General features: G+C 42.7%; 1 protein-coding gene across 3 annotated transcripts; it reads left to right on the top strand.

Annotated features, from left to right (window-relative positions):
- hsd17b3 (hydroxysteroid (17-beta) dehydrogenase 3) lies at positions 1-27,240 on the top strand. 3 transcript variants are annotated; one of them, XM_046346880.1, is made up of 11 exons: positions 1-254; positions 17,986-18,032; positions 20,280-20,355; positions 20,788-20,895; positions 21,027-21,094; positions 23,905-23,949; positions 25,755-25,837; positions 25,967-26,048; positions 26,176-26,241; positions 26,586-26,735; positions 26,833-27,240. In XM_046346880.1, exons 1-11 carry the CDS (start codon positions 104-106, stop codon positions 26,926-26,928), a joined length of 972 nt encoding a protein of 323 aa, XP_046202836.1. In that variant the 5' UTR covers positions 1-103; the 3' UTR covers positions 26,929-27,240. The 3 variants fall into 3 exon arrangements, with proteins under 3 accessions (XP_046202836.1, XP_046202838.1, XP_046202837.1); XM_046346881.1 differs by having other exon boundaries at positions 2-254; positions 25,755-25,789; XM_046346882.1 differs by lacking the exons at positions 25,755-25,837; positions 25,967-26,048; positions 26,176-26,241.
- Positions 27,241-27,887: the final 647 nt, after the last annotated feature.

The following is a 27,887-nucleotide window of genomic DNA, read 5'->3' as shown; positions in this document are numbered from 1 at the left end:
CTGAGGAATTGTGTTGTGGTCAGAGCAGACGTACACATTCTCACACACAGGCCGAGTTTGTTGTTGCAGCCAGACAATCTTAAAGAGCCAGAGTGGGTCTGCCATGGATTTAATGGAGCTGTTCTTTGTCTGCCTTGGTGCTGCAGTCGTAGTCTTTTATGGAGTGAAAATGGTCCGCTTCGCTAAGATGCTTTATCCCAGAGTTTGCTTTCCGCAGCCAGATTCCTTCTTTACATCAATGGGAGAGTGGGCAGGTGAGCTCTCTCTCTGTGTGTGTGTGTGTGTGGTTGTGTTTACCCAGAATAAATAACTGACATGCGCTGAAGTTACATTACTGATTATAAGTAACTTATTAGGAAGAAGAATCTGTAAACACGTTTCATGAGGTTTTAAAAACGAATGGTGTAAATTCAGTCTTTGTATGAGCACTACAGGACAAAGTCCTACTTCAGTCCCTGTTCCACCTTGTGGTCTCAACTTGCTTCTAAGGTATTGTACTGAATGTAATGAAATGTGGCAACTTGTGACCCCACTGTGCAAATTATACTGAAGAACAAAGAGTTCTATCTGGAACGGGATTAAAGCCCATTATTAAAACATTTTCCAGATCGTTAAATGTCTGGGAAACACTCTATAAGGTCACTCACAGCTATAGGTGGATCAGTAAGGAGGCTTTATAGAATATAGAATATTTTTTTTTACACCACAGCTATCAATGCCATTTTATTATCACGTTGATGTTATGTTGACACATTATATTATCTGGCGGGGATGACGTGTGTCATCTGACAGGGTCACCTGGGGAGATTATCGAACTGACTGACATAGAACCAAGGAAAAGCAAGCATGATGTCTACACACTGTTAAGATACTTTAAACGAAGTGTAAACGGTGTATGGCAGGGGTCTTCAACCTTTTCCTGCCCAGGCAAACCGGCGACCCAGGGACCCCCATCATATTATCCGATGAATGATGATAAGTAATCAATATTTCAAAATGAATTTTACATTATTTTGACCTGCCTACATTAACATTGAAAGAAGTGTAAACTCTAACATACCTTTCGAGCTAATAGGCTAACTCCAAACTAGGGCTGTGACGATTATGGAATTTTAGGTCATTCTTAATTGTCATGTAAATTATTACAAAAATAATAATAATTAAATGGAGCTTGTAATGCATCATTGAAAGACATACCTAATGAATACAACACAGCTTTGGTGACACCAGTGTCTCAAAAAATGAATGGCTTTGACTGTTTATAGAACGTTTGGAAATGAAGCTTCCCCTTCAACTTTACCAATGTTATATACAAATTAAAAACTGCTATTGGTTAAACTATATCTACTTGAATTTAATGTTGACTCCCCCTTCTCCTAAAATTAATGTATCAAGATGATTATTATACAATAATTGTGCCAGGCCTACTCCAAACATGTTCGCTAATTGCAGCTGTTTAGCTGGTTTAACAAAGGTTAGCAATATGTTGGCAAAAATGTAATTCCAAGTCAAGAAAGAGTGCCAGCAGGCAGCGTAATTAAACCATGACTGGTACTCACGGGTACTTTTTCAAAGCCTATGTCAGATACTCCAGTGAGTGTAATTTGCTCAGTATTAGGAGGTGAAACAAGGTTATCATTAGAAAGAAGATATTCCCCTCTTTTCTACTGTTGGCAGAGAGGAAGAGGCAAAGGGAGAGGTTTCACTCTCACCAAAATCTGTCCAAAATAAGCCCAATGTGTTTTTATGGGTTTATTTTGGACCTAATCTTGTAGTCTGCCTTTCCGCCTTTGGGACAACAACTCTCATTGTTAGGGCGGAGACATAAGCATCTCGCCATTATATTATACTTTTTTTTATGTATACAGTACCAGTCAAAAGTCTGGGCACCTACTCATTCAAGGGGTTTTCTACATTGTAGAATAATAGTGAAGACAAACTATGAAATGACACATGGAATCATGTAGTAGCCAAAAGAAGTGTAAGACAATTCCAAATATATTTTTTACAAATGACAGATTTCCACCAGTCTAATGTCCATTGCTCGTGTCTCTTGGACCAAGCAAGTCTTATTTTTATTGGTGTCCTTTTTAGTAGTGGTTTCTTTGCAGCAATTCGACCATGAAAGCCTGATTCACCCAGTCTCTGAACAGTTGATATTGTCCTAAAACATTAGGATCACCTTCCTACTATTGAGTTGCACCTCCTTTTCCCCTCAAAACAGCCTCAATTCATTTGGGGCAAGGACTACAAAGTGTCGAAAGCATTCCACAGGGATGCTAGCCCATGTTGACCCCAATGCTTCCCACAGTTGAGTCAAGTTGGCACAAGAAACTGTTGAACGTGGAAAACACAGCAGCGTTGCCGTTCTTGGCACACTCAAACCAAAAGAAAAGTATTTAGTCAGCCACCAATTGTGCAAGTTCTCCCACTTAAAAAGATGAGGCCTGTAATTTTCATCATAGTTACACTTCAACTATGACAGACAAAATGAGACAAAAAAATCCAGAAAATCACATTGTAGGATTTTTAATGAATTTATTTGCAAATTATGGTGGAAAATAAGTATTTGGTCACCTACAAACAAGCAAGATTTCTGGCTCTCACAGACCTGTAACTTCTTCTTTAAGAGGCTCCTCTGTCCTCCACTCGTTACCTGTATTAATGGCACCTGTTTGAACTTGTTATCAGTATAAAAGACACCTGTCCACAAACAACAAAATTGTAGACCTGCACCAGGCTGGGAAGACTGAATCTGCAATAGGTAAGCAGCTTGGTTTGAAGAAATCAACTGTGGGAGTAATTATTAGGAAATGGAAGACATACAAGACCACTAATAATCTCCCTCGATCTGGGGCTCCACGCAAGATCTCATCCCGTGGGGTCAAAATGATCACAAGAACGGTGAGCAAAAATCCCAGAACCACATGGGGGGACCTAGTGAATGACCTGCAGAGAGCTGGGACCAAAGTAACAAAGCCTGCCATCAGTAACACACTACGCCGCCAGGGACTCAAATCCTGCAGTGCCAGACGTGTCCCCCTGCTTAAGCCAGTACATGTCCAGGCCCGTCTGAAGTTTGCTAGAGAGCATTTGGATGATCCAGAAGAAGATTGGGAGAATGTCATATGGTCAGATGAAACCAAAATATACCTTTTTGGTAAAAACTCAACTCATCATGTTTGGAGGACAAATAATGCTGAGTTGCATCCAAAGAACACCATACCTACCGTGAAGCATGGGGGTGGAAACATGCTTTGGCTGTTTTGCAAAGGGACCAGGACGACTGATCCGTGTAAAGGAAAGAATGAATGGGGCCATGTATCGTGAGATTTTGAGTGAAAACCTTCCATCAGCAAGGGCATTGAAGATGAAATGTGGCAAGACAATGATCCCAAACACACCGCCCGGGCAATGAAGGAGTGGCTCCGTAAGAAGCATTTCAAGGTCCTGGAGTGGCCAAGCCAGTCTCCAGATCTCAACCCCATAGAAAATCTTTGGTGGCAGTTGAAAGTCCATGTTGCCCAGCAACAGCCCCAAAACATCACTGCTCTAGAGGAGATCTGCATGGAGGAATTGGCCAAAATACCAGCAACAGTGTGTGAAAACCTTGTGAAGACTTACAGAAAACGTTTGACCTCTGTCATTGCCAACAAAGGGTATATAACAAAGTATTGATCAACTTTTGTTATTGACCAAATACTTATTTTCCACCATAATTTGCAAATAAATTCATAAAAAATCCTACAATGTGATTTTTTCCCTTCTCATTTTGTCTGTCATGGTTGAAGTGAACCTATGATGAAAATTACAGGCCTCTCTCATCTTTTTAAGTTGGAGAACTTGAACAATTGGTGGCTGACTAAATACTTTTTTGACCCACTGTACTGCCATATCCCAGTCAAAGGCAGTGAAATCTTTTGTCTTGCCCATTCACCCTCTGAATGGTACACATACACAATCAATGTCTAATTGTCTCTCGGCTTAAAAATCCTTATTTAACCTGTCTAGGACTGGGATTCCACTAGCGGAAATACAAATCAACAGAAATCTCATGAATCAAATTTCTCAAACATACAAGTATTAGGCACAATTTTAAAGATAAAGTTCCTGTTAATCCAGCCACAGTGTCTGATTTAAAAAATGCTTTGCAGCGAAAGCTCCACAAACGATTATGTTAGGTCACCACCAACTCACAGAAAAACCCAGCCATTTTTCCAGCCAAAGAGAGGAGTCACAAAAAGCACAAATAGAGATAAGATTAATCACTAACCTTTGATCTTCATCAGATGACACTCATAGGACTTCATGTTACACAATACATGTATGTTTTGTTCGGTAAAGTTCATATTTATATCCACAAATCTTATTTTACATTTGCATGTTATGTTCAGTAGTTCCAAAACATGCAGTATTTTTGCAGAGGGCCACATGAATTTACAGAAATACTCATTATAAATGTTGATGAAAATACATTTGTTATACATGGAAATATAGATAAACTTCTCCTTAATGCAACCGCTGTGTCAGATTTCAAAACAACTTTACGGAAAAAGCATAATCTGAGTAGGGTGCTCAGAGCCCAAAACAGCCAAAATAAATATCCGCCATGTTGCGCAGTCAACATTAGTCATAAATAGCATAAATATTCACCTACCTTTGATGATCTTCATCAGAATGCACTCCCAGGAATCCCAGTTCCACAGTAGGCTACATATCAAGTGTGCCCGATGCCGCCCCTCATCTCTGATTCTCCACTGGGTGGTCAATATCAATTGTGCCTATAGGCTATGCAGGGTGGTCTCAATCAAATGACCCATACCCTATAGGCTATGTAGGGCATGCATGGAGAAGCACAGAGCAGTTATATTTCTAATGGGATAATGGGATAGTGTAAATAAAACTAGGCTGGATATTCCAACCCTGAGCCCCGGCCTGCTCTGCTCTTGCTGATCCCAAACTTTTTTGTGTGCTGGCTAACTAATGTCTGTGCTGTGTAGGCCTACAGTGGCCGTTCTGGAGGAAAGGCAACGGTTTCTTCTGGAAATAATTTGGGATTAGGCCTACTGTAGTCCAAATAGTCTTGCGCGCAGACTAGCCTATAGCCTATATAGGCTAGTCCGCGAAGATGAGGAGGAGGACCGGAGGTCAACTTTGATAGCTTGCTACTACTATAATTTATTTTATTAAAAACAATGTTTCTTGCCCATGATGTATTTATCAGAGTTGTTGACCTCACAACAAACCAGATTCAAGTAACTTACATTGTGCTGCTGAAACTTGAAGCAGCAGCCGCGGCACAATCAATCGGAAATGGACAGCTCATGGTGCTGAAAGTAGGCAAATTCAAGTATGCATAATTCATTTAAACCATCTTCATTTTAATTAGACTTTACTAACAACAACAGGCCTTTATGTTGGAGCCTATTTCTTCCTATTTAAAAAACAAGAGGTAGGCCTACGTGTTTGACAGATGAAATTAGGGCTGTTAAGTTAAAACGAAGACTCCAATTCAAATAAAAAGTTATTTGTCAAATGCGCCGAATACAACAGGTGAAATGCCGTGAAATGCTTACTTACCAGAACTTAACCAACAATGCAGTTCAAGAAATAGATTCAAGAAAATATTTACTAAATAAACTAAAGTGAAAAAAAATAAACAAAATAAAAAAGTAACAACAAAATGACACAACAATAACTAGGCTAAACATAGGGGGTACCGGTACAGAGTCAATGTGCAGGGGTATAGGTTAGTCGAGGTCATTTGTAAAGTGACTATGCATACATAATAAACAGTGAGTAGCAGCGGTGTTAAAACAAGGGGGTGGGGGTCAATGTAAATAGTCCAGGTGGCAATTTGATTCATTGTTCAGCAGTCTTATGGCTTGGGAGCCCTTTGGTCCTAGACTTGGCGCTCCGGTACTGCTTACCGTGCGGTAGCAGAGAGTCTATGCCTTGGGTGACTGGAGTCTTTGACCATTTTTTTGGGCCTTCCTCTGACACCGCTTCGAAAACACTTAGATCCTGGATGTCAGGCAGCTTGGCCCAAGTAATGTACTGGGCCATACACACTAGCCTCTGTAGCGCCACACCAGGCGGTGATGCAACCGGTCGGGATGCTCTTGATGGTGCAGCTGTCAAACCTTTTGAGGATCTGGGGACCCATGACAAATCTTGAGGGGGCATGAGAGGGTATGCCATAGGCCTACCATTTTATTAAAGAAAAGAACACCAAAGAATAGGCCTACCCCTTGTTAGCTTAAGATTTTGAAGAAAATAAAACGGATCTGATTATATAAAGTGATCTATGACATTGCTCTGGTCCGCAATGCTTTATGCTAGAAACAAGCTGTAAAATACCCAGGAACGACGTGACTGATGCATATAAAGATATCATTGTTTTGTTCTTTGACATTCAGAGGCTGAGCTACAACCTTCTATAGCCGGGAGACTAAAAGCATACTCAGCTTGGAAGTAAAAGAATTCTGTCACCTATCAATCGATTTATGCTACTCATTTTCTGTACAATGGAAGATGTTTAAACCCAGACAGTTTTTGGGGAAACATTTTCTCGTTTGGTTAAGCAACGGAGAAGAGTAGCCAGCAGTTAAAGCTAACATTTCCCTGAGTAAGTAGGTCTACTCTGTCTGGGGTGGAAAGGTGGCCCTACATTTTTAAATTACCATGCTCCGATTCCTAAATATGTCTCAGATTGAATTATTTGCCAACAGGGACAGTTTCATTACAAACAAGTCACACTGATTTGGCATTCGAGAAATATGATAAGATGAACACACAGGCCAATCTCTCTGTCCATTCTTAGCCTGTTATCTGTAATTTGTGTGGTATTAAAAATAATTCTGCTAATATGTGAAATTATGCAGAATTGCATGAAATGTTTATAACAGGCTATTTTATCTCGGACCTGCAAACACGATGATAGATTCATGCAATGCTTTAACTATAAAGGATATCTTTTCACCCCTACTCTTGTCCATGGTGGTCTGTGAACCCGCAACCTAATGACTCGTAGCCCTGTGCTCTAAAAATTCCTGCGTTGCCATGTAAGGCTTACAGGACGAAGAACAGTTTCTAAAACTGCATATCTAAGGCTCTGGTCTGTCCAAGAAGAGAGGGTAAATGGTAGGCATGTTCTCTGCTATCCACTATGTTTTAATTATTATTTTGGGTATAGGGGAGGGTCATTTACTTTTTCTCTCCGAGCATTTAGCGAGCGTTTAGATCAAATATATTTTGCTGAAGGGAGGGCCATCCATTATCATTTCAGAGAGGTCTGATTTTCTCCATGTTACCCTTAATATAAATAATGTTCACTCCCTAACACCAGGTGTGTGCAATTAATTTTAGGTAGAACAGAAAACCAGCAGTACTTCGGACCTCATAAGGTTTTAATACCCCTGCCCGTGTAGCCTACGTGTGAAGACTGCTGTATCAAATAAAATCACATTTTATATGTCACATGTGCCGAATACAACAGGTGTAGGTAGACCTTACAGTGAAATGCTTACTTATGAGCCCCTAACCAACAATGCAGTTTTTTTTAAACGGATAAGAGAGTAATTAAAGAGCAGCAGTAAAATAACAATAGTGAGACTATATACAGGGGGGGGTACCGATACAGAGCCAATGTGCGGGGGCACTGGTGAGTTGAGGTGGTATGTACATGTAGGTAGAGTTATTAAAGTGACTATGCATAGATGACAGCTGAGAGTAGTAGTGGTGTAAAGGGGGGGGGGGGGGGGGTTGCAAATAGTCTGGGTAGCCATTTGACTAGTCTTATGGCTTGGGGGTAGAAGCTGTTTAGAAGCCTCTTGGACCTAGACTTGGCGCTCCGGTACCGCTTGTCGTACAGTAGCCGAGACAACAGTTGCCATACCAGGCATGTTGACACACCAACATGACATTTATACCGAGGTCATCAATGATGGCCAGCCCTCTATGGGAGGCTGAAAGCAATGATAAATGTGAAGCATCCGCTTAGCGTTTCCACTCACTAACAAATATGGTATTGATAGGAAGCCCACTGGCTGGCATTGGGAGAAGATGGAACGAGATGGATTTTGGCTGACATTTTGCACATACAGTGCCTTGCGAAAGTATTCGGCCCCCTTGAACTTTGCGACCTTTTGCCACATTTCAGGCTTCAAACATAAAGATATAAAACTGTATTTTTTTGTGAAGAATCAACAACAAGTGGGACACAATCATGAAGTGGAACGACATTTATTGGATATTTCAAACTTTTTTAACATATCAAAAACTGAAAAATTGGGCATGCAAAATTTTACAGCACCCTTAAGTTAATACTTTGTAGCGCCACCTTGTGCTGCGATTACAGCTGTAAGTCGCTTGGGGTATGTCTCTATCAGTTTTGCACATCGAGAGACAGAAATTCTTTCCCATTCCTCCTTGCAAAACAGCTGGAGCTCAGTGAGGTTGGATGGAGAGCATTTGTGAACAGCAGTTTTCAGTTCTTTCCACAGATTCTCGATTGGATTCAGGTCTGGACTTTGATTTGGCCATTCTAACACCTGGAAATGTTTATTTTTGAACCATTCCATTGTAGATTTTGCTTTATGTTTTGGATCATTGTCTTGTTGGAAGACAAATCTCCGTCCCAGTCTCAGGTCTTTTGCAGACTCCATCATGTTTTCTTCCAGAATGGTCCTGTATTTGGCTCCATCCATCTTCCCATCAATTTTAACCATCTTCCCTGTCCCTGCTGAAGAAAATCAGGCCCAAACCATGATGCTGCCACCACCATGTTTGACAGTGGGGATGGTGTGTTCAGGGTGATGAGCTGTGTTGCTTTTACGCCAAACATAACGTTTTGCATTGTTGCCAAAAAGTTCAATTTTGGTTTCATCTGACTAGAGCACCTTCTTCCACATGTTTGGTGTGTCTCCCAGGTGGCTTGTGGCAAACTTTAAACGACACTTTTTATGGATATCTTTAAGAAATGGCTTTCTTCTTGCCACTCTTCCATAAAGGCCAGATTTGTGCAATATACGACTGATTGTTGTCCTATGGACAGAGTCACCCACCTCAGCTGTAGATCTCTGCAGTTCATCCAGAGCCTCTTGGCTGCATCTCTGATCAGTCTTCTCCTTGTATGAGCTGAAAGTTTAGAGGGACGGCCAGGTCTTGGTAGATTTGCAGTGGTCTGATACTCCTTCCATTTCAATATTAGCGCTTGCACAGTGCTCCTTGGGATGTTTAAAGCTTGGGAAATATTTTTGTATCCAAATCCAGCTTTAAACTTCTTCACAACAGTATCTCGGACCTGCCTGGTGTGTTCCTTGTTCTTCATGATGCTCTCTGCGCTTTTAACGGACCTCTGAGACTATCACAGTGCAGATGCATTTATACGGAGACTTGATTACACATAGGTGGATTGTATTTATCATCATTAGTCATTTAGGTCAACATTGGATCATTCAGAGATCCTCACTGAACTTCTGGAGAGAGTTTGCTGCACTGAAAGTAAAGTGGCTGAATAATTTTGCACGCCCAATTTTTCAGTTTTTGATTTGTTAAAAAAGTTTGAAATATCCAATAAATGTCGTTCCACTTCATGATTGTGTCCCACTTGTTGTTGATTCTTCACAAAAAAATACAGTTTTATATCTTTATGTTTGAAGCCTGAAATGTGGCAAAAGGTCGCAAAGTTCAAGGGGGCCGAATACTTTCGCAAGGCACTGTATTCTCATCAATTAAATATTTAATCTCAATAAAGTTCTGTTCCCATAACTAAAATCTATAATGAACAGAGTTGACTAAGTTTTATAGACTTTACCCTTTGCAAAACTTTTTAAAAATAGCGTTGCACAGGCGAAATGCACAGGCGAATTGAGTTATTGCACATGGCACACTTCAGAGTAGGCGTTCCCTAACGGAAATTTGCAGACATATGCTAGAATGTGCCAATAGGATCTCGCTAGCTCGTGCTTGGATCTGCCCACCTTCTTGCTTGTTCTGCCCACTATGACTCATTTGTCCCCATTGGATACAACAGGCTGTGGTCTATCTTGGTTTAGTTATACAAGTCTTTGCTGAAAATCTTGGAGTCACTTTCCTATCAGATCATCTTCTGCGCAACGCAAACAAAACACAGACACGGACACAAACACACACTGAAGGCTACACAAACATACACACAAACACAGACTGAAGGTTAAACAAACACACATCAACTTCCTGTGTTCCTGAGGCAGCAGTCTCCTGGTGTTACTGGGCCGTCTTCTCCTCTGAGCTGAGCTGTTCCGCCTCCCACAGTGCGAGCTAATGCTGTGGTGTTCTCTTTCACCGTGAAGGACCAACAATACCCAGCCTGACGGCCTTCTTTTTCCCAAGCTCCACTTTCATTCCATTCCAATCAAGTACATGGGAAAAAAGCCTTTAGAACAGTATGTTCCGGGTGAATTATTCCTTTCTTTACCCTTAACTTGGAGGAGTCTTTCCAGCTCATTGGAAATCAAAGGAACATGAGTGTGTTTCTCTTTCCTTTCACAATCAAGCCTTTTCAGTGTTAGGTTGGAGTGTGTGTAGCCTTCAATGTGTGTGTGTATTTCGTTGTGTAGTGTCCCAAACCGTGTGATTTCTAATTTGACTGTGGGAGGTGTGCTGGTGTGCTTTGCATGTGTTCTTACTTCAGCTCTCTGCCCTGAAGCGATGCAGGAGAAGACTAGTGTTAAGAGAAGAATAGACATTCCTAACACTGTACAGTCAGAGGCTAGATAACCACATCTTGCTATTGAGAGAGAAAGAGACACCGGCTAGCTTGGAGAGCCCTGAGACCACTCAGCTCCAGCCAAACACCACAGCTTTCAGATGCTGCTGCCTTTGTTATAATAGGGTCACTAACCAATGCTCCCTTCAACACCCCTCCCTTCCCCTCAGAGAAGAACATTCCAGGGCTTTCGTGTTCCATTCGGTTCCATCTCGAAGGTTGTTGTTCTGAACTTCTTTGTTCACTATCCACAGCTACAGCTACAGTGTGTGTCTGTGTGTGTGAAGTTTACCATGCGGTTGGCAGTGGGTGCTGCTGAGGAGAGAATGGCTCATAATAATGGCTGGAACTGAGCAAACGGAATGGCATCAAACACCTGGAAACCATTTCATACCATTCAGTCATTACCACAAGCCCATTCTCCCCAATTTAGGTGCAACCAACCTCCTGTGGCAGTTGGATTTTAACAGTGAGGAGGCAACGATGCAGAATTGTTTTTTCTTACCAGGGTGAGGCTAAAACAGCCGGCGAATTGTACAATTACTTACAAAAGAAATTCATCTGGACTGAGCAACAAGGAACATAAACTGAATTTAAAAAATGGGTTCAAAAGAAAACCCAGGCTCAATCATGCCTGAAAAACCTGTCAGCATACCAACCCGTTCCCGGTCCTGTCTCTTAAACAAGGAAATTACAGGGTTTAAATAGGGATCCATCATTCATCAGCCAGTGAGAACAAGCCAATTGACATCATGATGAATTGGGACAGTGCCCCGAGTGGGTGGAGTGACCAATGGAATGGCACCAGGCCATGCATTTACCAGGCACCGGCCTGGTCTCATTTACTAGACGTAACAGTAAAAATAAATTCAGTGCTCTCAAATTAGTATGATATGTTAAGCTTGGTATGGTTACATAAAACAGAAGGTTACTTAAGGATAAAATGAAAGAAGGGTCCCCCTACCATCCCTACCCTGATTGGATAAACTAATGGACAACAATACTTCTACTGCTACTTACAGCTATTTTCTCTGACATCTACGGTACCTGTAGTTAAATAATTATACATATGTTCCTAATTTCTTCTTTCTTCAAGTGCTGGATTTTCACCCACAGCAACCAATCCACCATTATGATCTTAACTCCAACCCTCTAATGTTCACAGATTCACCCATCTTTCCCAGTATAATGGCATTTTGCTATTTCCATTTGCAATTACAGCCCTCCATTTCACTATGATGTCTTAGGAGGGTCCTGAACCTCCCTATTTGTAGCATTTCTACTAATATTGCTCTAAAAATAAATACTTTACCCAAGAGTATAATGACATTTCCCATTGACGGATCGTGGTTTTTCAGATCCCGTAACAATAGTAGGTTGATCTGAACCCTGATATTATGACATAACAACCATGCCTGGACCTGATTCCAAAAGCGAGGCACTGATTGACAGTACCAGAACATATGTTATATTGATTCTGTTTTCTCGCGGCAGAATCATTTTAAAGTAAATTATATATAGTAAATGTAAATCCGGTACACTCAAATTAGTATGATATGTTACGTTTAGTGTGGTTACAGTGCATTCGGAAAGTATTCAGACCCCTTGACTGTTTCCACATTTTGTTACATTACAGCCTTTATTCTAAAATGGATACAGAATTACAAAAATAATCAATCTGCACACTACCGCATAATGGCAAAGCAAAAACAGTTTTTTTAGAAATGTTATTAAAACATTTAAACTGAAATATGACTTTTACATAAGTATTCAGACCCTTTGCTCAGTACTTAGTTGAAGCACCTTTGGAAGCGATTACAACCTTGGGTCTTCTTGGTTATGACGCTACAAGCTTGGCACGCCTGTATTTGGGGAGTTTCTCCCGTTTCTTCTCTGCAGATCCTCTAAAGCTCTGTCAGGTTGGATGGGGAGTGTCGCTGCACAGCTATTGTAAGGTCTCCAGAGATATTTGATCGGGTTCAAGTCTGGGATCTGGCTGGGTCACTCAAGGACATTCAGAGTATCATGACACAAGGCGAAACCCAGATGCTGACACAGGAGGCAGATGGTTGGAGTCTTACAGTGTTTATTAATCCAAAAGTAGTAGGCAAGAGAATGGTCGTGGACAGGCAGAACCAGATCAGAGTCCAGGAGGTACGGAGTGGCAGACAGGCTTGAGGTCAGGGCAGGCAGAATGGTAAAGCAGGCAGGTACAGAGTCCAGAACAGGCAAGGGTCAAAACCACGAGGACTAGAAAAAGGAGAAATGCAAAAAAGCTGGAGAACGGGAAAAACACTGGTTGACTTGGAACGTACAAGACTAACTGGCACAGAGAAACAGGAAACACAGGGATAAATACACTGGGGAAAATCAGCAACACCTGGAGGGGGTGGAGCCAAGGACAAGTGAAAACAGATCAGTGCGTGACACAGAGTCTTGTCCTGAAGCCACTCCTGCTATGTCTTGGTTGTGTGCATAGGGTCGCTGTCCTTTTGGAAGGTGAACTTATGCCCCAGTCTGACTCCAAGCGGATGTCATGTGCCTTTTACTAAGGAGTGGCTTCCGTCTCTACCATAAACAGCTGATTGGTGGAGTGTGCAGAGACGGTTGTCCTTCTGGAAGGTTCTCCCATCTCCACAGAAGAACTCTAGAGCTCTGTCAGAGTGACTATCAGGTTCTTGGTCACCTCCCTGACCAAGGCCCTTCTCCCCCAATTGCTCAGTTGGGCCAGGCAGCCAGCTCTAGGAAGAGTTTTGTTGCTTTTAAACTTCTTCCATTTAAGAATGATGGAGGCCACTGTGTACATGATGTTCAATGCTGCAGAAATGTTTTGGTACCCTTCCCCAGATCTGTGCCTCAACACAATCCTGTCTCGGCACTCTACAGACAATTCCTTCGACCTCATTGCTCTGACATGCACTTTCAACTATGGGACCTTATATAGACAGGTGTGTGCCTTTCCAAATCATGTCCAATCAATTGAGTTTACCACAGGTGGACTCCAATCAAGGATGATCAATGGAAACAGGACGCACCTGAGCTCAATGTCAAGTCTCCTAGCAAAGGGTCTGAATACTTATGTAAATAAGTCATTTGTTTTATTTGTAATACATTTGCAATCATTTCTAAAAACCTGTTTCCGCTTTATAATTTTAAAATTGATTTTACCTTTATTTAACTAGGCAAGTCAATTAAGAACAAGGAACAGTGGGTTAACTGCCTTGATCAAGGGCTAATTATAATGGGGTATTGTGTGTAGATTGATTTAAAAAAAAAGTTTTAAACTAGACACTAATGTACTTGTCCTCTTTCTCAGTTGTGCACTGAGGCCAACCCCTCCTCTTTCTACTCTGGTTAAAGCCAGTTTGCGCTGTTCCGTGAAGGGAGTATTACACAACGTTGTACGAGATCTTCAGGTTCTTGGCAATCTCTCACATGTAATAGCCTTAATTTCTCAGAACAAGAATAGCCTGACGAGTTTCAGAAGAAAGTTCTTTGTTTCTGGCCATTTCGAGCCTGTAATCGAACCCACAAATGCTGATGCAACTAGTCTAAAGAAGGCCAGTTTCATTTCTTCTTTAATCAGCACAACAGTAGAGGTGATGGCGGTAGTGCTAGTAGTGGTGGCGGTAGAGGTGGTGGCAGTAGTGCTAGTGGTGGTGACGGTAGTACTAGAGGTATTGGTTGTAGTTTGAGACAGGCTTGAATAAGGTAAGTAGCTAATAGGCAGAGAGTAGCATAATTTGTCTGATTCTCTAATAATGGTATGGAAATAATAATGTATTATTATGTAGGCCTACATTGAACGCCACACATTGGCTGCTACTGTAGACTGAATGATAGAACAGCTATTTCTATGTTCAAATGTTATGGGATACATTTTCTCCATTGTTTTTGGTGGTAGGCCACTCTGGAACGTCTATATTATGATCAAATAGCCACAGTATCCTACACTGTCTGAAACTGTAACTTAAAACAGGTACAGCCTCGGTGTTCACAGTAAACACCTGCTGGAAGTTACACAGAATTGGAGGGATTGAAGCTGTTTGAAACATCTTTGTAGGCTGTAAAAACTGGTCAACCTTAGGCTTATTAAAGCCCACAGCCCTTGTAAGACTGGTTGCTTGCGGTACTTGAACTGAAAGTTGAGGGTTGCACTTAAGCCACTGAACCAATCCACCCATCCGTGCCCCTGTCCTTTCTTGAACCTTTGCTTAATTCCCATCACCTCTGCCAGAACGAAGGCGAGTCTACTCACGTCCCATGATGTTAAGCCAAATAGGGTTCTTTCCAATTGTTGAATGTGGTTGAGGTCACTTCATATGTGGAAGAGAAGACTGGCACCCACCCATTTGGCTGAAGCCTGGATTTTTCACCTCCTTTTCCGCGTTGCCGTAGTGTTCTTGATGGAATGTTGGGCACCCTGGCAGCTCCCTTTAAGATATGCCCATTTTCCATTGACTTCAGTGCATGCTGTGTTGACTCATTGCTTCAGTCTGTTTTCTTCTTGTATGCTCTCATCTGAAAATAAAAACATTGAATTATATTAGTAACTGTAAGGAACATAACCTTAACCTAAGACCTGACCCTTAATCTAACAAATGGCCCCTAATCCTTACACCTAGCCCCTAATCTAACAGATGGCCCTTAACCCTAACTACCCCACACAGAACTGTGTACCTTAAGACTAACCAGTTTCTTTCAAACCACATGACTTAAAGTATTATTATTGACCTACAGAGGGAGAGATTTAAAAGCTCTCTCTTAAAAACGTAGCTATCTAGCTATATGACATAAAAGGTTATACGTAGCTAGCTATCTAAGGTTAAGCTAGCTATCTAACCAAATCAAATCAAATCAAATCAAATTTATTTATATAGCCCTTCGTACATCAGCTGATATCTCAAAGTGCTGTACAGAAACCCAGCCTAAAACCCCAAACAGCAAACAATGCAGGTGTAAAAGCACGGTGGCTAGGAAAAACTCCCTAGAAAGGCCAAAACCTAGGAAGAAACCTAGAGAGGAACCGGGCTATGTGGGGTGGCCAGTCCTCTTCTGGCTGTGCCGGGTAGAGATTATAACAGAAAATGACCAAGATGTTCAAATGTTCATAAATGACCAGCATGGTCAAATAATAATAAGGCAGAACAGTTGAAACTGGAGCAGCAGCACAGTCAGGTGGACTGGGGACAGCAAGGAGCCATCATGTCAGGTAGTCCTGGGGCACGGTCCTAGGGCTCAGGTCCTCCGAGAGAGAGAAAGAAAGAGAGAATTAGAGAGAGCATATGTGGGGTGGCCAGTCCTCTTCTGGCTGTGCCGGGTGGAGATTATAACAGAACGTGGCCAAGATGTTCAAATGTTCATAAATGACCAGCATGGTTGAATAATAGTAAGGCAGAACAGTTGAAACTGGAGCAGGAGCATGGCCAGGTGGACTGGGGACAGCAAGGAGTCCTCATGTCAGGTAGTCCTGGGACATGGTCCTAGGGCCCAGGCCAGTTGAAACTGGAGCAGCAGCATGGCCAGGTGGACTGGGGACAGCAAGGAGTCATCATGTCAGGTAGTCCTGGGGCATGGTTCTAGGGCTCAGGTCCTCCGAGAGAGAGAAAGAAGGAGAGAAGGAGAGAATTAGAGAACGCACACTTAGATTTACACAGGACACCGAATAGGACAGGAGAAGTACTCCAGATAAACAAACTGACCCTAGCCCCCCCGACACATAAACTACTGCAGCATAAATAATAACGTTATATGACATAAAATGCTGTGTAAAGCAACTGTGTAAAGCAACTAAAAGACTATAAAGTAACATTAACTGTAAAGCTATCAGTCACTGGTGGAAACATTTACAACTGCAATTAATTATTATCTTTTTTGAATGTATTTTACCTCAGACGATCAGGTAGTAAGGTTGCTAGCTAGCTATGCTAGCAGCTTATGCTAACTAGCTAGCTGGCTAACATTTACTGCCAGTAAGGTTAATAACTAGAAAATTAGCATAAATTACCACTAACTGGGATAGTCAGTGTCTAAATGACAGGTAGAAACACATCATAACCATATAGGGGTAACTAGCCCCTAGGGGCCAGTTACCCCCCGACAAGGTGGAGGCGAGTTGCCACCAACACACTCATCCTACATATTACTAACTTTACTGAAAAATTATCTAAATGTTTATCTCTAAACAAGTGGATTATTTATCTTAAGGCTTTCCTACTTGTACATCTAACTTCATTGGAATATATCTACACCTTTTTCAGCCAGGGAAAGTGTTTGGTGACATCTCGTGTTGGGGGGGGTGGCTAGTTAATCTCAGGGGACTAGTTACCCCCTAGTAATGGGGCAGCAGGTAGCCTAGTGGTTAGGACATTGGGCCAGTAACCGAAATGTTGCTAGATCGTATCCCCGAACTAACAAGGTTAAATTTGTCATTCTGCCCCCCTGAACAAGGCAGTTAACCCACTGTTCCTAGGCCATCATTGTAAATAAGTATTTGTTCTTAACTGACTTGCCTAGTTAAATAAAGGTTCAATGAAAAAAAAAAAACATTGAAGTACACTTGAAGTCAGTGATGATGTGGTGTGTTGTCCTTTAGAACTACACATACAACCTCATATATAGAAGGATTCTATATCTGTCGTTTCCATTACACATGTTACAACTGGGTCATTGGAAACCTGCCTATTAATTGATTTATCAAGACGACTCCTCCACGCTTGTCTCAAAGCAGAGCGAAATGATCATCTAGGTGACATGACTATTGCTTTAAATTACATTTGGATATGACTTTGGGAGTTTCAGTATAAAACAGCAATTTGATACATGCCTTCAATTGCATTAGCCTACTTTATTCCAATAGTTTCATCATTCAGTTGATCTCAATTTAGGTGAGTTTTCCAGTCTCTGTCACCCGCCTCTTCTGCATTGTTCTCAGCACCAGTTTAAATCAATATACTGTTTTCTAGAAATATGGCTCCTTTTCGGGTTAAAGCTAATTTAATTTCTCTGATATTGGATCGGGCCTGGGCTCGGGTTTCAGTTTACCGGGCTTGGATCAGACTTGGCTCTAACTTTCAGGCCGGATGGGAACAAAACTTCCAGGTGGAGCAGTCCACCCATGCTGTGGTGCATGAAGCCTCTAGTGGTGGGAAATAGTACTGCCTGGATACTTCTATCAGTAGCAATGTGTAAGGATATTTTGCAGTGACATCCTATCCCATCTTGCTCTCTTGCAGTGGTCACTGGTGGGTCAGACGGGATAGGGAAGGCTTACGCCTTTGAGGTAAGTTACCATTGCTGTCTTTGACTGCGACTGTGGCTGTTCATGACATACCACCTGTCCATCCCTAACTGCATATAGTTCTATCCCCCCCATGCAACACCAACTCCATGTGGTTCTATCCCCCCGTGCAACACCAACTCCATGTGGTTCTATCCCCCGTGCAACACCAACTCCATGTGGTTCTATCCCCCCGTGCAACACCAACTCCATGTGGTTCTATCCCCCCCGTGCAACACCAACTCCATGTGGTTCTATCCCCCCGTGCAACACTACCTCCAGTGGTTCTGTCCCACCTGTCCATCACTAACTGCAGTGGTTCTGACCCACCTGTCCTTCACTAACTCCATGTTGTTCTGTCCTACCTGTCCATCACTAACTCCAGTGGTTCTGTCCCACCTGTCCATCACTAACTCCATGTGGTTCTGTCCCACCTGTCCATCACTAACTCCATGTGGTTCTGTCCCACCTGTCCATCACTAACTCCATGTGGTTCTGTCCCACCTATCCATCACTAACTCCATGTGGTTCTGTCCCACCTGTCCATCACTAACTCCATGTGGTTCTGTTCCACCTGTCCATCATTAACTCCATGTGGTTCTGTCCCACCTGTCCATCACTAACTCCATGTGGTTCTGTCCCACCTGTCCATCACTAACTCCATGTGGTTCTGTCCCACCTGTCCATCATTAACTCCATGTGGTTCTGTCCCACCTGTCCATCACTAACTCCATGTGGTTCTGTCCCACCTGTCCATCACTAACTCCAGTGGTTCTGTCCTACCTGTCCATCACTAACTCCAGTTGTTCTGTCCCACCTGTCCATCACTAACTCCATGTGGTTCTGTCCCACCTGTCCATCACTAACTCCATGTGGTTCTGTCCTACCTGTCCATCACTAACTCCAGTTGTTCTGTCCCACCTGTCCATCACTAACTCCATGTGGTTCTGTCCCACCTGTCCATCACTAACTCCCGTGGTTCTGTCCTTCCTGTCCATCACAAAACTCCAGTTGTTCTGTCCCACCTGTCCATCACTAACTCCATGTGGTTCTGTTTCGTACCTGTCCATCACTAACCCCATGTGGTTCTGTCCCACCTGTCCATCACTAACTCCATGTGGTTCTGTCCCACCTGTCCATCACTAACTCCATGTGGTTCTGTCCTACCTGTCCATCACTAACTCCAGTTGTTCTGTCCTACCTGTCCATCACTAACTCCATGTGGTTCTGTTTCGTACCTGTCCATCACTAACCCCATGTGGTTCTGTCCCACCTGTCCATCACTAACTCCATGTGGTTCTGTCCCACCTGTCCATCACTAACTCCATGTGGTTCTGTCCCACCTGTCCATCACTAACTCCAGTGGTTCTGTCCTACCTGTCCATCACTAACTCCATGTGGTTCTGTCCTACCTGTCCATCACTAACTCCAGTGGTTCTGTCCTACCTGTCCATCACTAACTCCATGTTGTTCTGTCCCACCTGTCCATCACTAACTCCATGTGGTTCTGTCCCACCTGTCCATCACTAACTCCATGTGGTTCTGTCCCACCTGTCCATCACTAACTCATGTGGTTCTGTCCTACCTGTCCATCACTAACTCCAGTGGTTATGTTTCCCACCTGTCCATCACTAACTCCAGTGGTTCTGTCCTACCTGTCCATCACTAACTCCAGTGGTTCTGTCCCACCTGACCATCACTAACTCCAGTGGTTCTGTCCCACCTGTCCATCACTAACTCCATGTGGTTCTGTCCTACCTGTCCATCACTAACTCCAGTGGTTCTGTCCCACCTGTCCATCACTAACTCCAGTGGTTCTGTCCCGCCTGTCCATCACTAACTCCATGTGGTTCTGTCCCGCCTGTCCATCACGAACTCCAGTGGTTCTGACCCACCTGTCCATCACTAACTCCAGTGGTTCTGTCCCACCTGTCCATCACTAACTCCATGCGGTTCTGTCCCACCAGTCCATCACTAACTCCATGTTGTTCTGTCCTACCTGTCCATCACTAACTCCAGTGGTTCTTTCGTACCTGTCCATCACTAACCCCATGTGGTTCTGTCCCACCTGTCCATCACTAACTCCAGTGGTTCTGTCCCACCTGTCCATCACTAACTCCATGTGGTTATGTCCCACCTGTCCATCACTAACTCCATGCGGTTCAGTCCCACCAGTCCATCACTAACTCCATGTTGTTCTGTCCCACCTGTCCATCACTAACTCCATGTGGTTCTGTCCTACCTGTGCAGCTGGCAGGACGTGGGCTGAACGTGGTGATCCTGAGCAGAACCAAGGACAAACTGGACCGGGTGGCACTGGAGATAGGTGGGAGGAATTAACATCCTCCTTCTTCTGGGATGAGCAACATTGTCTTTGAGGGTTAAGATCAGGAGTGTCAGACATACTGCTCGCAGGGGTTCAATCCATCCCGAGGATGGTTTGTGTAAAAACATATATATATTGTTTTTGAAATTATAATGGACATACATTTATAGAGTTTCTTGACTGTTTCCAGCTCTCTAATAATCACGGAAATTAAAGCCACACCGTCAGGCTCGAATTTCCAAAAACGATGGATATAGGACTATTTTTACACACTTTGACAGCGAGGAAATATAACACATATTCGGTGCAGCCCTCCGGACCTCGATGAAGACCATATGCGCCCCCCAGTGCATAATGAGTTCGACACCCCTGGTTTAGATGTTAGGTCGATGTATCTCTTGAACTTCATTTTGTGACCTTTCTCTTTCACAGGAGAAACCACGGGTCAGAAAGTGAAAGTGATCGTAGCTGATTTCACTGAGGATGACATGTATGAACACATTGAGGAGAACCTGAAAGGCTTAAATATCAGTGTATTAGGTGCGCGCTGTCCTTCATTATTACTCCTTATATTTACTGAGCTCTAAAAATAGTAACCTATCCTATCCCAATAACCTATCCCAATGACAGCTGCCGAGTGGCATTAACCTGGTCTTATCCAATCCATGCAGTGAACAACGTGGGGATTCTGCCTAGTCATATTCCCTGCAAGTTCCTGCAGACTAAGGACCTGGAACAGGTGAGAGGAGACATACAATATTGGTTCACCTACAGATGTAGGATCTTAATTTGAGCCAGTTTGATACAGCAGGAAAAGAATCCTGCAGCAACAGGAACTGTGAATTATTTTCTGTATTATAATTAATATACATTTTTGTAGGGGCTGATGCATTTGACGTTAGGTCAAATCAAGTCTGAAATGTTCAATTGGAAATTACAAACTTTAGAAGCCTTTTAAACCTTGAATACACTACAAGTTTGCAATTCCTGCTATGCACACATTTTCTTTTCAACAAAAGAGTGATCAAATTAAGATCTCGTCCTCATACCTCACCTGTCCTCTTACCTGTTCCTCACACTCCCCTTTCCTCTCGCCCCACCTCACCTTTATCCAACACGCTGCGTGACCGAGTGGAGGCTGCTGAGGAGAGGATGGCTCATAATAATGTCTGGAATGGAGTCAATGGAATGGTATCAATGACATGGAGATCACGTGTTTGATATAGATCAAACATTGAAACCATGTTTGACTCCATTCCATTGATTTAATTCCAGCCTCTACAATGAGCCTGTCCTCCTATGGCTCCTCCCACCAGGCTCCACTGGTGTGATGTCATAATATGCCAGTTATTACGTTGATGTTGATCCACCTCAATAATTGCACTTGCATTTGGCGAAAGGCTCCTGACACACATACTCAGGCTGACTGGCTCTCGTTCAGGCAAATGAGAAATAAGTGAACTCAGGCTGTCAGGAAGGCCAAAGGTCTAACCCCAAGAAGTTCTGGAAATGGTTAAAGACCTGGAGAATAAACCCTCCTCCTTACTGCTGCCCATGTCCCTTAAAGTTGATGATGTGGTTGTTACTGACAAGAAGCACAAGGCTGAGCTCTTTAATCACCACTTCATTAAGTCAGGATTCCTATTTAACTCAGCCATGTCTCCTTGCCCGTCCAACATTTCCTTATCTCCCACCCCTTCTAATGCGACTAGCTCCGACACTCCTCCCTCTTTTTCCCCTGCCCCGCTACAAAGGTTCTCCCTGTAGGTGGTCAGTAAGTCCGAGGTGCTAAAGGAGCTCCTAAACCCCCAAAAAACATCTGGGTCAAATGGTTAAGACGCTTTCTATCACCGCCAAGCCGGTCTCTCCTCTCTGGGGAGGTTCCCATTGCTTGGAAGGCAGCCACAGTTTGTGCTTTATTTATGGGGGTGATCAAGCTGATCCTAACTGTTATAGGCCTATTTCTATTTTGCCCTGTTTATCAAAAGTGTTGGAAAAACTTTTCAATAATCAACTGACTGGCTTTCTTGATATCTATAGTATTCTCTCTTGTATGAAATCTGGTTTCCGCCCAAGTTATGGATGTGTCACTGCAACCTTCAAGGTCCTCAATGATGTCACCATTGCTCTTGATTCTAAGCAATGTTGTGCGGCCAAAGCTTTTGATATGGTAGATCATTCCATTCTTCTGGGCTTGGCCTGGTTTGCGAACTACCTTTCTCAAAGAGTGCAGTGTATAAAGTCAGAAAATCTTCTGTCTCAGCCACTGCCTGTCACCAAGGGAGTACCCCAAGGCTCGATCCTAGGCCCCACGCTCTTCACAATTTACATCAACAACATAGCTCAGGCAGTAGGAAGCTCTCTCATCCATTTAGCTACAGTCTTATACTCAGCTGGCCCCTCCCTGGATGTTGTGTTACATGCTCTACAACAAAGCTTTCTTAGTGTCCAACAAGCTTTCTCTGCCCTTAACCTTGTTCTGGACAACTCCAAAGCAAAGGTCATGATTACAGGTGTGATTACTACCTCTGAGGGCTTGGAGCTTGAGGTAGTTGACTCATACAAGTTCTTGGGAGTATGGCTAGACAGTACATTGTCAGCACATATCAAAGCTGCAGACTGAAGTTAAATCTAGACTTGGTTTCCTCTATTGTAATCGCTCCTCTTTCACACCAGCTGCCAAACTAACCCTGATTCAGATGACCATGTTAGATTACGGAGACGTAATTTATAAATCGGCAGGTAAGGGTGCTCTTGAGCAGCTAGATGTTCTTTATCATTCGGCCATGAGATTTGCCACCAATGCTCCTTATAGGACACATCACTGCACTCTATACTCCTCTGTAAACTGGTCATCTCTGTATACCCGTCGCACGACCCACTAGTTGATGCTTATTTATAAAACCCTCTTAGGCCTCACTCCCCTCTATCTGAGATATCTACTGCAGCCCACATCCTCCACATACAACACCTGTTCTGCCAGTCACATTCTGTTAAAGGTCCCCAAAGCACACACATCCCTGGGTTGCTCGTCTTTTCAGTTCGCTGCAGCTAACGACTTGAATGAGCTGCAACAAACACTCAAGCTGGACAGTTTTATCTCAATCTCTTCATAGACTCAATCATGGACACTCGTACTGACAGTTGTGGCTGCTTTGCGTCATCTATTGTTGTCTCTACCTTCTTGCCCTTTGCGCTGTTGTCTGTGCCCAATAATGTTTGTACCGTGTTTTGTGCTGCTACCATGTTGTGTTGCTACCATGCTGTGTTGCCATGTGTTGCTGCCTTGCTCTGCTGTTGTCTCTTTATGTAGTTCTGTGTTATCTCTCATGTGATGTGTGTTTTGCCCTATATTGTTATTTCATTTGATTTACTTTGAATCCCAGCCTCTGTCCCCGCGGGAGGCCTTTTGCTTTTTGGTAGGCCGTCATTGTAAATAAGAATTTGTTCTTGACTGACTTGCCTAGTTAAATCAAATAAAAATGTTACCTGTGGATGACAAGGAAGGAGGAACACACTTCACATTTGTTTTTGTTGTTTTTCTTCCAGAGAATTACAAAAGTGATCAACTGCAATGTGAAAGCCTTGGTCAAGGTGGGTAGATATTGAAGCCCATCAGTGGAGTTTATGCTTAAAGGGATACTTTGGGATTTTGGCAATGAGGCCCGTTATCTACTTCCCCAGATGAACTCATGAACTCACTCTCTTTTGAAGGAAGTTGCTGACTAGTGCTAGCACAATTACTAACTAACACATTCTCATTTACAGCAACAACCTGGGGAATAATTACAGGGGAGAGGATGAATGAGCCATTTGTAAGCTGGGGATGATTATGTGACCATGATGGGATGAGAGCCAGATTGGACATTTAGCCAGGAAACTAGGATTAACACCACTACTCTTACAATAAGTGCCATTGGATCTTTTTGTGACCACAGAGAGTCAGGACACCCTTTTAACATCCCATCCGAAAGATAGCACCCTACACAGGGAATTTTTTTGAAACCAGAGGAAAGGTTGCCTCCTACTGGCCCTCCAACACCACCTGGTCTCCCATCCATGGACTGACCAGGACCAACCCTGCTTAGCTTCAGAAGCAAGCCTGCATCCTACGCTAGTCCAATGACTGGAAGTCTATGGTAACTGCTAGCATGCTAGTAGATACCATAGACTTCCAGTCATTGTGCTAACGCTAGTTAGCAATATCTCGGCTAAACTACTTCCTTCATACTAAACACAGAGACATAAAAATGGTATCCACAAGTTCATAACACCGGTGTTATGGGCGGACCTTAGGGGTCCTGGCCCGCCCTAACATACCTCATGCCTCGTCCAAATAAAATATTTAAATATTGATAACTTATTTGACCGAGACACCCGCCAACAGAAAGACCCATCCAAGCAAGCGAAACAGCGCGTCTCAGTATGTGTAGCCCAGGAAATGTGATGCTGTCAGAACTAAAAGAGTATGGCATGACATTCTCTTTTTTTGCCAGTCCGCATCAGATACAGTACATTCGGAAAGTATTCAGACCCCTTGACTTTTTTTCACATTTTGTTACAGCTGTATTCTAACATGGATTAAATAGCCTTTTCCCCTTTATCAATCTACACATAATACCCCATAATGCCAAAGCAAAAAACTGGACCATACATTTTTGCAAATGTATTAAATTTTTTAAATAAACTGAATAAGTTGCATAAGTTTTCAGACCCTTTACTCAGTACTTTGTTGAAGCACCTTTGTCAGCCATTACAGCCTTGGGTATGACGTTACAAGCTTGGCACACCTGTATTTGTGGAGTTTCTCCCAATAGAACAAGCAGGTGACCATTTTACGGGCTTTTATCAGCACAAAATCACTGAGGGAGCAGGCCCGACATCTCAAGCAAAGTAATAAAATCATCAACTGATTGCCAATTGACTTTTTGACTGCTTGCATATCAACCCATATTCATATTGTCATTATTGCTTATGTGATGATTTTCACTATTATCAAGCACACTTGGCACTTGTAATGATGTTTAGGCTACTGATGTTTTCGTCGTTTGACCATGCATCTTGCTGACCTTGCACTTGGTGGTTGGGGTATTTATTTGCACTTTGTCGTTATAAAAAGAAGCTGATACCGGGTTCCAACACCAACGCTTACAGTTAATAGTTGTAACAAAGTCACTCCACGAATACAATTTATTGAACACTTAATATTATAAGAAACAACTAAAGAAATGACAGTCTAGATCCAAATAGGAGGTCCTGTGAGAAAGAAAGCGTTCCCCTCTATGGAAATCACATGCCCGTCCAGGGCGCCGGCCCTGCTTCTGACTCATTGCCAAAATCCCAAAGTATCCCTTTAATTAAGCGTCTTTGTTTTTAACCGACTGGTCTTTGTTCCACAGATGTGCCAAATAGTCCTGCCAGGGATGGAGAAGAGGTGTTTTTGGAGAGTATTTGAGACTTCACATTGTCAACGAAATCCAAAGTCCAGTTTATTTATACTGAAACTATAATTAGTCTAATCTAAAATGCTGTTAATTACTGGATGAACATATGTTGATGAATGTCAGGAGAGGAGAACCTGAGTAATCCTGACTGTCTAATTCCTCTGCAGAGGGAAGGGAGTGATCGTGAACATCTCCTCTGGTGTGGCCAGTGTTCCCTCCCCCATGTACACCATGTACTGTGCATCAAAGGCTAGTACAGACCTGCTCTCTCTTTCCAAGCACCGGATGATCAGTCGGTTGTACGCAATGCTTCTGGAATTAGTCGTTTGCATAATAAACGTGATCTCAATGTTTCTGCCTTGCTGTCTTTGTACAGGTGTTTGTGGAGAGGTTCTCTCAAGGTCTGCAGGCTGAATATAAAGCAAAAAGAGTCATGATACAGGTGCAGTGATGCATCAGGGTGCATGGATCTATTTTACATTCATATAAAAGGGGGAGGGCCCTCAAATCGTTTGTACATGTATTGACTGTGTATGTTGGCTTATTCATCCCCCTGTCTCACCTGTAACTATTCCCCAGGTCATTGCTGTAAATCAGAATGTTCTTTCAGTCAACTTACCTGGTAAAATAAGGGTAGAATAAATACATGCAAATTGTATCCATTGGTTTGTACAGCAACGTGAATGTGAATTCAGGAGGTGAGCTAAATCAAGGATTGAAACAGTGTAAGGGAAATAAATGGCATTTGACTATTCTTGAATTTCTCTCCTGTGTCTCTGTGTCCAGGCAGTGGCTCCATTTGGGGTGTCCACCCCAATGACGGGCTACCAGAAGTCCAACATGGTGACCCTGACAGCGGAAGACTTTGTCAGGACATCCCTGGAGTACCTCCAAGCCGGGGACAAGACCTACGGCAGCATCTGTCACACAGTACTGGTAAAACGCATCAGAACATTTAGACGCATGGAAGGGTGGAGTATTTACCTTGTTTTCAGTCATTGAAACAGGTGTGTGCTGTGTGTTGTCTCTACAGGCTTGGATGGTACAGGCTGTTCCTCAGCAGATCCTTCACAGTGAGACCATGCAGGACAGTCTACTGGAGTATGTGAAGAAAAGAGTGGGGACATAGTGCATGGGTTGATCTCCTATGACCTATGTTATCATCATGTACTGTATGCATGTCTGTACATAAGATATGATGCCTTTTATATAACTTTTTCTCATGTATGTATTTCTAAAACAAGAGGACTCTAAAGGCATTTTTAACTCATTCTTCTATGTGATACTGACTGAAAATGAGAAGTCACACCAACCTTTCCCAGCATGCTCTGCTGTGGGTCGATATGTTGGAATCTGTGTTTTTGTAATGTACATTGAGTGATTGATTAATCTTATACTACACAAAGATATATAACATACTTTTTATAAACTAATCCAATAATTTTGTTTGAATTTTGAACTTCTTACTGAAATGGTTGTTCCGGTTTAAATGGCTTAGGCGGTCTCCTCCCATTGTTCCTAACCCTGGCAGTCATTATCAGGTTGCGGGTGAATACAAATGTTAACTGTTGGATAGCCTAACAGGCTGGATTCCAATAGAAATTACAGCATAATGTGACTTGCAGGTACATCTCCCGCGTTGGAAGATTCCTGGAAATCCTTCAACCAGGATTTTTTACAAATCTGGGAATTTTGGGAAAGTTATCAGCATTCTGCAACCCTACTTGAAGGACTGATGTGGCCTGTAAACCATGAGTTTCAGGCCACTGTATAAGGGTATATAAAATAAGGTCTTATAAGATATGTAATGTATTGTCATAAAAAGTTTAATTATTATCATAACATTTGCCTAGGAACACAGTTGTTGAAGACTGAAAGTGAATGAATTCAACAACCATATCTCTGTCACTAACAAATACAGTCATGGGTGGTAACTCTATAATTCATTTGAAAAGGCAAGGCACACTAGGAAATTATATTTAACATTTTCAAGCTGAAATCTGGACCCCCTACAGGGTCACAGTGACTATCGGTTGGAATAATTACTACAAATTCACTTTATGTAACCGTACTCAGATATATTTAGTG

This window comes from Oncorhynchus gorbuscha, linkage group LG04 (genome assembly GCF_021184085.1).
Source record: "Oncorhynchus gorbuscha isolate QuinsamMale2020 ecotype Even-year linkage group LG04, OgorEven_v1.0, whole genome shotgun sequence".
NCBI lineage: Eukaryota > Metazoa > Chordata > Actinopteri > Salmoniformes > Salmonidae > Oncorhynchus > Oncorhynchus gorbuscha.
Note: the sequence above shows the minus strand (reverse complement) of the source record. Positions and strands in the feature narration are given on the sequence as shown.

Bases quoted from the DNA above. Each gene is read 5' to 3' on its own strand.
- hsd17b3 (XM_046346880.1), top strand. From the start codon at position 104: ATGGATTTAATGGAGCTGTTCTTTGTCTGCCTTGGTGCTGCAGTCGTA. The intron at 18,033-20,279 runs GTAAGTTACCAT...CTACCTGTGCAG, and splicing joins GGAAGGCTTACGCCTTTGAG to CTGGCAGGACGTGGGCTGAA. The intron at 21,095-23,904 runs GTGAGAGGAGAC...TTTTTCTTCCAG, and splicing joins AGACTAAGGACCTGGAACAG to AGAATTACAAAAGTGATCAA.